This window comes from Halyomorpha halys, unplaced genomic scaffold (assembly GCF_000696795.3).
Source record: "Halyomorpha halys isolate HHAL.00 unplaced genomic scaffold, Hhal_1.1 Scaffold640.1, whole genome shotgun sequence".
Lineage (NCBI taxonomy): Eukaryota > Metazoa > Arthropoda > Insecta > Hemiptera > Pentatomidae > Halyomorpha > Halyomorpha halys.
The window spans coordinates 126,860-140,143 of NW_027115902.1; the positions used below are offsets into that span (position 1 = coordinate 126,860).

A 13,284-nucleotide genomic window follows, 5' to 3' on the forward strand; every position below is an offset into this window, starting at 1 on the left:
GCCCATATGCCCGAAATCATTTTCAAATGTTAATGTCACGTATTGATCTTTCGAATAAAAAAAAAATTTTGATTACAATTTAATTTTTGTTATTTTTTACAATTTCAAGTTCTATCGGGCTTAAAAAAACACCCTATATGATAGTTAACCGTGTTAAATTGATCTAAAATTAAATTGTTAAAAAATTAATGAAATTGTGACAAAATAGGGTAATTTGACCGGTATTAATGATTTCAGCAGCGATATGGTCTTATATCTCAAATGGGATATCTCAGCTACATTGATTTCTAGATCTCAGACAAAAATTATAATATTCTTGAATGTCCTTTATGTAGCTAAATTAATTAGAATCAATCACTATTTAATTGAAAAATAATCGAAAATATATATTTTGTTGAATTTACCGTCCATCCTAAATACCGACGATGTACGAAGTACAACATGTCACATGTCACAGAGTTGGTTGGTCGATGTACGACATGTCACAATCTCACAAGGGGAAATCATAACACCAAAAAAAAAGGCAATCTTTCCTGGCCGGATCCGTCCCACTTAGGCACCCCGGAAGCGGCGGTTCTATATCACTTTTTTTTTTTTTTTATTTATTTATTGATATTTACAACTGTATAAAAAAATACAACCAGTAAATTTGATCATAATGACATAATGATATGATACAGGATGTAGAGAAACTACCCAGTAGTAGAACTCTAAAAACAGTTTACAGTGTAAGGTCACGAGGTCATCTTCTTTTCAGGCGCCTCGGAGGATTGCCAAGAATGGTTAGAAACTAGTGGGTTTGGGTGGTTAGAGAGTTTATTATGGAAGGAATAATATCGGGTTCGGGCTAGATCGGTTACATAAGGAACATTTAGGTCTTTGTGGATAGTTTTATTAGTAACAAAATAAGGAGCATTGAGGATTTTACGAAGGATTTTGGATTGTAAAGATTGGATACGAGAGGAATTCGAAGGTTTAGTGGAGCCCCAAAGCTCAACTCCGTATGTCCAGATGGGCCTTATTATTGTCATGTACATCAGTCTTTTGTAATGAGTTGGAAGTTTAGACCGTTTGTCTAGTAAGTGCTGTAATAGTCGGAATCTGCGTGCAGTTTTCTGTCTTTTCAGTCTTGTGTGAGGATTCCAGGTTAGTCGTTTGTCAAGATGTAGTCCAAGATAACGAATCTGTTCTACAGGGGTAAGAGCCACATTATTAAAGTATACTGTAGGGCAGTCGGCAGGTTTACGACGAAGAGTAATTCTTGCGCAGGGTCCATGCTAAGCCTCTCTGTATCGTTCCAATTTTAGTATATGTACCGCCGAAGCGAGTACATATCACTTTTGAAATACTTGCTTAAAACGGGAAGATGAAGTCTAGTTTGAAATTGAAAAACGGTGTGAATGAATATGACATAGTTTTTTTTTTAAATATTTATTTATTGTTATTTACAACTGTATACATATATATACAACCAGTAAATTTGCTGGGGGTGACATAGTGACATGATACAAACATGTGGAGAATCTATCCACTGATAGAACTACAATAACATTTCTAGAGAAGAAGATCTCGAGACCATCTTCTTTTCAGAAGCCTAGGAGAAAGGTAATGAAGGAGAGACCAGGTTAGAAACAAGATTTGGGTGGTTGAGAAGTTTATCATGGAAGGAATGGTATCTGCTTCTGGCCAAATCGGCAACATACGGAACATTGAGGTCCTGATGGATGACTTGATTTGTGACATACTGATAATAAAGCCAAAACTTGAAAGACTTACCACCACAATTAACAACAAAACTTTACAAATTTGATATAATTGACTCTAAATAGAAGATAAAATTTGAACTTTTTTTTAGCTCTCTATTTCTTCTTTTGGTTAGATGGATCGAATCTCATTTCACTTCCTTCTATCGACCTGCTTTTTTAAACACATATATTTACACTTCGCAAAGAAGCAGTCTAGACATAAGGGTTTGAGGCATGTAGTTAAACGGAGAATAGAGAAGAGAAGAAATGATTATGGTTTATCTGGTATTTTTCCACATTATGCTCTTCCAAATCGGAAGATATACTTATCTACCAGCCCTAACGCGCCTTTCACTACCACTATTGGACCAGACTCAGTAACATTAAACGTTTGACGTCAATAGAGCAATGTTATCCCTTAGTGAGTGTAGTATCCTATTTCCACTATCTTTTTTTATTTTAGGTATAACTATACTCAAAAAATAATATTCATAAAATAATTTATTGGCTAGTTGCAGAAAGTTTCGAAAATAGTTATATTATGATTCAATTATTTCTAGTTCATTCAATAAATTTTCATGGGCTTGTCCATTCCTTTTTATTAAGCTACAACCAATGCCAGCAGGAAAATCTGCCGTAAGCTATCTTATTGAGTAATAATATTGCATCTTGTACTTAGCAATATTATTGTGCAATATATTGTCCGAGGCAGTCTTTAACCAAGTGAACATTTTAAGGTATGGGGCCTTCAAAATTTGATATAGGTTCATCAAACTGTTATTTTTGATCATTACGTTACAGTGCAGTTAAAATCATTAATTTATTTATTATTTGAAACTTAAAAAATATTAGAAAGAAACATTAATCATTTACAAGAGGTTTAATTACGAGAAGAAATCGTACTTCTCATTTCATTCTTGATTTTTTTATAATTAATTTATCGATCACAGAGGTATGGGATAAAGATGGCACTGGTACGGGCAACTAATAATGTAACAATTGTTTTCTCGCTTGTAATGGTTACCTTAACTTCTAAAAGCATATACGTGGTTTATATCAGCTGAATACAGGTACAAGTAACAGGCTGTTATAGTGGTTCGAAAAATCGCCACAATTTTTCACTGCTTGGTCGATTTAAAATTTTCTCAATTGTGGGAATTAGGTGTCCTAGCCATATGTGTGTAACTTACAGGCCCAGAGACCGCTATAACCTAATTTATATGCACACTTCGTCGAGTACCTTCAGCTCACTCTATAACCGTAACACTCTTCCCGAGGATCAGATAAAAGACTATTTCTGTATCTAGTCCAAAGTACAGCCAATTCGTTATCTCCCCATCTACTCCACGGACCGGTAGATCGGATCTCCCCCCGACAGGCGACGACACCTCCGCTGGCGACTGTCCAACGAGAGCTCTATATCAGCCTGGAGGGCCGCCGACTCCAGCTTAGTCCGACATGGCGTCTGTGTGTCACATCGTCCTGGCAGTGTTTCTGGTCTTCGTAACCGTCAAAGGTACTGTTTTCCTCATTTCTTTAACCCAAGGATATTTTTTATATTAGTCTCAAGAGTGTTATGTTCGAATCAAATTTAGAACAGAATTATGATATATTTCTAAACTATAATTGCGGTATCATCCCGAAAAATAATGTTTTTGCAATGTATCGGAGGAGATTATAGTGCATTTTATAATTGTTCTACAGTAAGATCCGTCAATGCTTCGCTATTGCTATAGTTTAGGAAGTATATGCATTAATTGAACACTATTGAAGAAACTTTGATATCAATTATTGTATAGATAAATTGATAAGACGGTAACTATAGTAACATAAATGGTAAATACAAAATTTGGTGTATAATCGTTAATGCTGATCCTATTTAGGTGTTTTTTCTTATTTTTTAGACAATTTGATGATCTATAATACTGTCATATATATATACTACATAAAATATGAATAGTCTTAAATAATAATCCTCATTGTGATTCAATAATAGTACTAATTGAAACAATTCAAACAGACTGACCTATCAAAGTGTGGTAAAAGATTTTTTAGGAGTGAAAGTTGATATTCGTTTTTACCATCCCAAGAAACCCTTAAATACGAATTCTCAAAATTTTTGCCTTTTATTTCTTTTGAAAAAATAGAACTAACTTTAACATAACAACATACATACAACAAACTCCTGAGTGGCTTGGATAAAATGCAGAGAAGTTATGGACAATTATATGAAAAATGCTCACTGAAATAAAAAAAATTAAATAATAAAGGTGAAATATTTATAGAAATATTTAACTTCTTTGAAAAATGATATGCGAGGGTTGTATGCGTTACCGAAAACTAAAATAATTTACTTTTTACTAAAAAAAAAATTTTTTTTTTGGCCTGCTTTACTAAAATCTTCATTATGTTTTTTTAATTTTTAGTGGAAAAAAATCTATACTTTTTGAGCTATCTGGCAAAAATGCATAATTTTGAATAATTCTCAAATTTGTAATAACTTGTTTTCCGAAAAAAAAACAACAGATCACTCCATAATCTTTCAGGGAAAATCCTAAACATTTAGCTGTTCATCACAATCGAATGATCGTTTATTTTTTTGTTCGTACTTTATTTACTGCCATATCCGTAAAGTAGGAACAAAAAAATATTGATATTTATACACTATATAACCCTTAAAGCGGCTTCAGAGGGCTTAGGAATATTTGATTTATCACACATATATGTTAATAAATTGATTCCCTAAATGTTAATGGTAATAGTCTTGAGATTTAATTAATAATGATGTTTTAGAGTTGTTTTAATTATTTTCAGTTTTATTTCTTGAAGTAAAAAAAAAAAGTTTGTTTAAAAAATAAAATCCTTAAATAATTATTAAACAGTAAAATATACGGAATAATAATTGAGATTAATTAAATATTATAACTAAACTAAATTAAACATAAACAGATCTATTCTACATTTAATAACTAATAACTATTCATTACAACTAACTCACACAAGTTTTGGAATAATACTAAATAAAAGTGAAATGGAGAAACTGAATGTAAATTTTTTTTTCTCAGACTAAACAGTCCTTTTTAACAGGATAATTTCTGTCTTACATCCTCTACCCCAGCAATCGAGGATAAAATCCTGTAAACTTTTTGGTAACTTGTGAAAAAACTACTTACCATAAAATGTACTACAAATGTACTAAATTTATTACAATGATTTGACATTTACAATATTTTTTTTTTTATTGTAAGCGTTTGAGATTTAATTTTAATATCTATTTGTTAAGCTATGGGGCTCCACTAAACCATCGAATTCCTCTCGAATACAATCCTTACTGTCCAAAATCCTTCGTAAAATCCTTAATGCTCCTTACTTTGTCACAAATCAAATCATCCATCAGGACCTCAATGTCCCTTATGTTACCAACTTGGCCAGAACCAGATACCAATCCTTTCATGATGCACTTCCCAACCATCCAAACCAACTGGTTTCTAGCCTGGCTTCTCCTTCATTACCTAATAATCATCCTAGGCGTCTGAAAAGAAGATGACCTCGAGATCTTCTCCTCTAGAAATGTTTTTGGAGTTCTATCAATAGGTAGATTCTCCACATGATTGTATCATGTCATAATATCACTTAAAGCAAATTTACTTGATGCATATATATGTATACAGTTGTAAATAACAATAAATAAATTATTAAAACAAAAAAATATCTATTTACTATCTATTACATATTGTAATAAACATTATTGTAGTAGATACAATGCAATAATTTTTTTCAGAACTTATTTGTTTTATATACCCTATAAACTTTTGGTTACTAGACAGCCTTTTGTCTTAATTCTTATTTAAAAATTTAACATTTATTTTTCAATGTATTTATCAAATCCAAGTTTGAGGTTATAAGTGTTAGATTTAATAATACAGTTATTATTAAATTAAAAATAAGATGTGTTCTTAAATTTATATTTTTTTCTAATTCTCTGGGTTATTCTGAACGTTTTAATGAAAATATTATTGTGATATAATGAAAATTGCAAAATTTGAGAATTTCTTAAATAAATTTATGTAAGTGATTTGTTACTTTCAGTTAAATTGATTAAAATAGTATCAAATACTTCATCAATTTTAAAATTTTTCTTTTTCTCTATTTTTTAAAACAATAATATTTGTATTGATAATGACTGTACTATTTAATAGATATATATAATTAAATACTTATTTTAAATATACTTATATGCTAATTATGTAATTATACTTATTATTAAAATTTATTATAATATTAAATAATTATTAAAATAGACTTATTTTGGATGTTTTTCATTTTTGTTGAAAAATCATTGTCTAATTACAAAAATTTATCGAAGAAATGAATTTTTTACTTGAACGAACGCTATGAATCTTGGTAGTCTTAAAAAATTGTTTTCAAAAATTTTGGAAAATAAATATTTAAAAAATTATTTAAGATTTCCCTGGATCAATCAGAATAGGAAACGGAAAAAATAAAACAAAATTGAGGCAATGGTTTTCATTTTTATTGATGTCTGCTAAACTTGAAATGAAATGAACCTCTTTAATGACATACAAATTAGGTATAAAATACCAATATTAACTTTTAACCTCCTTTTTATTTAATCAAATATTTTTGGAATAGAGTCCTTAATGCAGGAAACCATTAAAAACCAAGGGCTGAAATAAAATTAAACTTTCATATTATTATACCTTAATTTAAATGATTTATAAATTCTTTTGATGCATTTGTTTCTGGCTCGGTCTCTGAGGAACACAAATAAGTGAACTTTATTCATGTCAACTTTTTAGGCAGAATTTCGGTAGGGTGAGTATATAACAGTTCATGCAAGAGCGTTAACTCTGACTAAAAGTAAATGATTCTATCCCGCCGTGATGAAGACTTGAAATGTTGGACAAAACGTTGGAACTAATAATACAAGTTTTAATCATTTGTATTCTCCACTGGTCGCATCTCGACCATCTTCTCATATAAATTCATTCTCAAGTCAAACTTGATATATTATATGATGATTTTACCTTACCTGTAAATAAAGCATACAGTAAGGGAAAGAATTATGATTGGGCGAAATTTCTAATTCGAGTTTTTAGTGGAAATAAACGTTGTGAGGTCCCCTGAATCGAAATAACTAAGTCTCGCAAAATGATTTATGTGAGTGCCCATGCTGCCTAAATACATTGGATCACTATAACACACAGCGTACTCATCAATCTATAACTGGACTTATATACACTACATACATTAAAATTTACCATTTTTCAAACAATTTTTATCAATAAATTAAAAATAATACATTTTTTTCTTCTATATATATTGTTTTCCTCCTTCTCGCAAAAAGCCAAATAACAATTTACCAATTCTCTCAATGCACTCCTTCATACCTCTCCTCTTCAGAGATCCACAACACAGGTTTGATCAATTATGAAAATTAACAGAAATTATCAATAAATACAGAAGAAACAAAGCAATCACAGAAGTAGAACAACCATTAATTAACAATTTAAAAAAACACATAAATACATTTAAAAAATTTTTTTTTTTTAATTATTTATTTATTGTAGAATGAGTATGGTAGAATGAGATGTTCTCAATCCAAACTGGTGATCAGGAATAACATGATATGAGTCAAGGATTGGTTTTTCTAGGATTTTGCCCATAATGGGCAGGAGCGAAATAGGACGGTAGGAAGATGGATATTCAAGTGGCTTAGAGGGTATGGGAAACATTTTTATTATAGACATTTTCCAAGGGTCAGGGAAATAGGTGGATCGGAGTGTAGCATTATAGATATAGGTAAGGAATAGAATGGCTTTACGAGGGAGCTGTTTCAGAATGTGTGCTGTGATAAGATCGTGGCCAGGAGCTTTTTTAGAAGGTAATTGGTAGATGATGTTCATTATTTCTGAGGGATGAAAGGCATTAGGAGGAAGGGTCATTTGGAGTGGAATTGTAATCACTGCTTCAACATGTTCAAGATGGGTTGGATTAAGGATATCAGGATGGGGGTTAAAAGTTTTGAAGAGGTATTCGCCGAACATTTGAGTTTTTTCTTCATCTGATCGTGTCCAAGTCTTATTTTCAGTGAGAAGTGGATGGTTGAAAGATTTGTATTTTTTAGTAGTTCTCCATAATGATTTGTCAGTGGTATTTAAGTTTTCTGTTAAGTTTCTGGAAATGTTGTATTCTGTGTTTTCTAATTTCTGCTTTTAGTCTGTTAGTCAATTTATTGTAATGAGTTTTGTCCGAGGGATATCTTGTTCGATGCCACCTCGCTCTTGCCCGACGTTTTTCTGTTAATAATGCCTGTATATGACGAGGTAAGTTGTTTTCTCTAAAACTATTTTATGTTCATTGGTGAAGTATTGTTAGTGATAGTAGTTCCTATCGATCTAGAAAGTATTTCGATAGCAGAGTCGATCTGTTTAAAAAAAAAAAAATAAAAAATAAAAAAAAATAAAAATAAAAAAAAAGAATCAGAATAAATAACTTAAAACCCAAAATAAAAGGGTTAAAAAAGCTACGCATAAACAAAAATTACAAATGAATATTAGAACTGATTCCCATGCAGGTTATGATGCATTATTTACGTAGAAGGGACGATGTACACTTCAAAAAATAGCAAACAAAATTTTAACCTTATTTTCTTAAAAGTTAAAATTCGTAGCATAACCCATTCATCCTAATACCCCTTCAAAAAGTTTTTATCCTATTGAAATAGTCAGGCAGAGCTTAGATGCGTGTTTTTAAAAAATCTGTCTTTGTTATATTTTTATATTTCTGTCATATTTTTCCTAAGAGAAATATTATTAAAAATGTAGAAATCTGTAATTTTTAAAGTTCATTTGGAAATTTAATACGAGAAATTGCCATAGTGAATAATTTAGAAATATCTGTTCTGAAACGTGCGAAAATTAATTGAAACTCAAAATAAGAAGGAAGGGGGTTAAGTGAAAGTTTTGTGCGCGCACCCCATCACATTATTTTTTTCCTTCGCAATCAGATTTATTTAAAGACACTTTTCATACATTCAATCCAAAGAACAGTGTGCTGATTTACCCCTTAATGGATCTGAGGAATGCTAGCCCGCAATATTGCAAAGAGTTTTGTATTGAAGGCTCTTCTCTTGTTAAAGCCACCTCAAATTGACGATGTTTTTCTCATGGAAAGCTTTAAAAAGAGCAAAAACAAGCTGGCTCAGATAGTAAAAAAATATTTAGCTAAACTAACAATAGAAAACCTAAATTAAAACTGTCCTACAGGATAAAATATAATAAAAAATAATTAATAAATATTTTAAAAAATACTTAAAAATACTGTTGGGCACACTCCGATTAGTCAGAGACGAGATAGGTCCTGAAGAGAATATTATTCGTTCGGAAAAGTCAGAGAGTTTTTTTCTGGTAGGATTTTACAAGACTGAAAATACAGGAAACTTCACGTGGATTCCGACTATTACACTACTTACTGAACAAACGGTCTAAACTTTCAATCCATTACAAAAGATAATTGTAATAATACAATAATTCAATATTATTGAAATTGTTGATCCCACATTCGTTCCCCCCACTTGTTCCTATAAACATTTGATCCAAAGTCAGTATTTTTTTTTTTAAACCTTTCTCAGGAAATCTTGATGATAATCTAGACTTTATCCCTACCTTATATATTAGGCATGTTTAAATCGTTTAAACTCAATACTAAGTTGAAAATAAATTACTCTTCAGCATTCAAAAATAAATTATATGGTGTCATATTTTTTTTTTTAATGTTTATAATTTATAACCCCCTGTCAAACAGATCCGCTACCTTGGACTACATCTGGACAAACGACTAACTTGGAATCCTCACACAAGAGTGAAAAGACAGGAAACTGATCATCGATTTCAACTATTACATCACTTACTGGATAAATGATCTAAACTTCCAATTCATAACAAAAGACTGATCTACATGACTGTAATAAGGCCAATCTGGACATACGGAATTGAGGCTCCACTAAACCTTCGAATTCCTCTCGTATCCAATTCTTACAATCCAAAATCCTTTGTAAAATCTTCAATAATCCTTAATTTGTCACAAATAAAATCATCCATAAAGACATTAATATTCCAAATGTAACCAACCTAGCCTGAACCAGATTTCAATCCTTCCATTGTAAACTTTTGAACCAAGTGGTTTCGAGCCTCGCTTACTCTTCCATTCCTGACAATCCTCCTTCCAGGCGCATGAAAAGAAGATGGATTCGAGACTTTCTAATGTTGAAACGTTATTAGAGTGCCCCCAATGCGTTGTTTCTCCACATGTTTGTATCACTCTATTATGACCTTAGATCAAATTAACTAAATATATTTTTATGTAAATACTATTAAATTATTTTTTTTAATATCTTTATTGAGATTTACAACTCTATATATTATATAATACATTCAATAAATTTGACCTTAGTTGAAAAGGAATGTTACAGGCGTGTAGAGAAACTACCCATTATAGCACTCTAATGACATTTGACATTAGCAGGTCACGTTGCCATCTTCTTTTCAGGCGTCTCCGAGGATTGTCAGGAATGGAAGAGGATCCAGGTTAGAAACTAGGGGGTTTGACTGGTTAGGGAATTTATAATGAAAGGAGTGATATCTGTTCGGGCTAGATCGGTTACATAAGGAACATTATCTTTATGTCTGATTTTATTTGTGACAAAGTAAGGAGCATTGAGGATTTTACGAAGGATTTTGGATTGTAAGGATTAGATACGAGAGGAATTCGAAGGTTTAGTAGCCCCAAAGCTCAACTACATATATCCAGATTGGCCTTATTATAGTCATGGTGATCAGTCTTTTGTAATGTGTTGGAAGTTTAGACCGTTTGTCAAGTAAGTGCTGTAATAGTCGAAATTGACGTGCAGTTTCAAATTAATTTAAAAAAAAATACGATTGTACATACAGCATTCTAATAAAAATTTACGCAGATAGGGTCTAGTGAACTACACAAAGGAGACAGGGAGACAGGGGGGACTGATATTTATCTGTAGAAAGTTGTCTTGTTGCTTGGTAAAAATAATTCCTACGAGCTATTGTTTATGCATTTAAAATTTAAAATATAATTAATATATAAAGCTAAGAAAGATCTTTTAAAATAAAAACACACTTCTAACAGAAATACAAAATAGAAATTTAATTAAAATGAAAAAAATACGTCTATTAACACTATTTACAAATTAATATTAAATACGGCGTTAAAAGTACTAATATAATTAACAATAAAAAAAATAGGGGAAAAAACCTATTGAACTAAATTAAGCATAAATTTTTTGAATATAAAATTATACAATAATATATTATAATTAATAATTATAATATAAACTTATAACAAAATAAGTTTATATTATTGTAAAATTTTATAATAATAATTTTTCCTTCATTTGGTTTTATATTCCATGACTATATGCATATATTATATTGCATTTTGAAGTATTTTATATTAACACGTCACAATACTATAATCTATTTTAAAATAAAAACAACTCCTGGAGTGTTTCAAATATTTTTGTTTAATTATAAGTAGATGGTCAGAGTTGTGGTTAAAAAAAAGAAGAAAAAATAGTTTGAAACTATTTTAATGTCCGACGTTTCGCCCCACTTTGCAGCGCTTCAAAAGGGCTGTTCAAAGCGAACGGTTGAACACCAAACAAATCCCAATCCTGTTCAACCGTTCGCTTTGAACAGACCTTTTGAAGCCCTGCAAAGTGGGGCGCAACGTCGGACATTAAAATAGTTTTAAACTATTTGTTCTTCTTTTTTTGACCGCAACCCTGACCATCTACTTATATTTAAATTTTTACGGTCAAATATATATATATATATTTTTTTTTTGTTTAATGTACTTATTTCCTTATGCTTTTTTACTTGGAAAAAACATCGGCCTAAGTAAATAAACAGCAGGTAATAAGCAGAATTTAAATAAATAATTAGAAATAAATTCAAATGTTGGGTTCTTGAAAATTGATTCAAATATTGTGAAATATATATAAAAATATATAAAATAAAATTGTGATAAGTATAATAATTATATTTTTCTTTATTCTTCTTGCTTGATATTTAATGTTAAAAAATAAATTTCACTAAAACCAAAGTAAATAACAACAAAAAAGTTTTTCATAATAAATATAACTAACAATTTATATGAAATGCTATAGAAATTTTCTTTATCCATAATTTATGCAATTTTTTTAATTCTTAAATTAAAGTAAACTAAACATACATCCCAATCATGTTAAATAATATCTTTAAGTCAACAATTTTGAGTTTAGATGACTTTCAAAGTAAGCATTGACTATATTGAATGTTCAATCTCACTGTGTAAATTTTATATCTTCAAGTAAAAAAATTATTTTATTTAATTGTATCCTAGAAATAGAAATTTTGCTTATAATTTTGACAGATTTGAAATTGTACTTTACAACATTAGTGAAATTGATCATTGATATCAGTCAGCAATAGAAATCATGAACATAACATAACATATTGATTAAGTAAATTACAATATAAATATTGATAATTCAGTTATCAATTTGTATATTAAATATAATGTGCCCCTTGATGGCACACAATAATTACTGTTTTCTCCATACATAATAATATATTTATATGAATTGCAATTTTGTATAGTAGATAGTTCTTATTACAGTAAAATTTTCTGATTAATATTTTGAATATTCATCAAAGGTTGAAACGGTTCAAATATTTGCTTACCAATAATTTAATTGTTTTTTTTTTAATAATTATTTTTAGGATTTAATAATGAATAAAAATAAATATATATTTATTTTGATTTATAAATTAGAACTTGTCAAAAACAGTGATACTTTTTAAAATTTCCTAAATGAATAATTAAATTATTCAGTCTTTAAACCAAACTAAACACCATTTTTGTGAATAAGATCTATTAAAAAAAAATTAAAATCTGTATCAACACAATCACTTTGTATGGAGTACTGTTACTAGACCAAGGTTGTACAAGGAGGTGATTTGGTCAGAATCACACTCGACCACCAGTTTTTTACCCAATTAAGGGTACCCGATTTATGAGGCCGGGTGGACGCCAGAACACACAGGGTTGACTCGCGGCTAGAGAGTAACAGAAAACAATTTTCTAGTCAGCCGGATTCGAATCCGGGTCCTTAGAGTTAGTAGCATTGCGCCTAGCCATGGTGCCACCCTGCTCCTCCGTATTAGATCTATTACCTCTTGATAAATTTAACTTGGAAGAGGTGTAGCCTTGAGCATTTTACTCATTTCGGGCAATAAACATCTATATTTTATTAGTATTGTTTATACTCCTGTCTATCTTCCGTTAACCCTTTGATGTTATTGTCCCTTATGTAACTCCCTCTTTTACCTCACCACCTATACTCAATTCAGTTTTCCTTTGGCCTAAAAAAGTAGGACTCCTTTAGGGCTAATAAACAAAATACAAAACAATTGTTACAAAGTTATTTATCTTTCTTAAAATT

General features: G+C 30.3%; 1 protein-coding gene and 1 non-coding gene across 2 annotated transcripts in view; one reads left to right on the forward strand and one right to left on the reverse strand.

The window, feature by feature from the left end:
• Positions 1-1,226: 1,226 nt before the first annotated feature.
• Positions 1,227-1,331, reverse strand: LOC112211039 (U6 spliceosomal RNA). The gene has a single exon (XR_002945413.1). It is a non-coding gene; the product is annotated as a U6 spliceosomal RNA (small nuclear RNA).
• Positions 1,332-3,181: 1,850 nt separating this feature from the next.
• The window catches only part of LOC106684981 (uncharacterized), a 27,382-nt gene continuing 17,279 nt past the window's right edge, over positions 3,182-13,284 (forward strand). Inside the window, exon 1 of the mRNA XM_014427385.1 lies at positions 3,182-3,261. Within this exon, the coding sequence (XP_014282871.1) occupies positions 3,204-3,261 (58 nt within the window). The 5' untranslated portion in view covers positions 3,182-3,203. The remainder of the gene's footprint in view (positions 3,262-13,284) is intronic.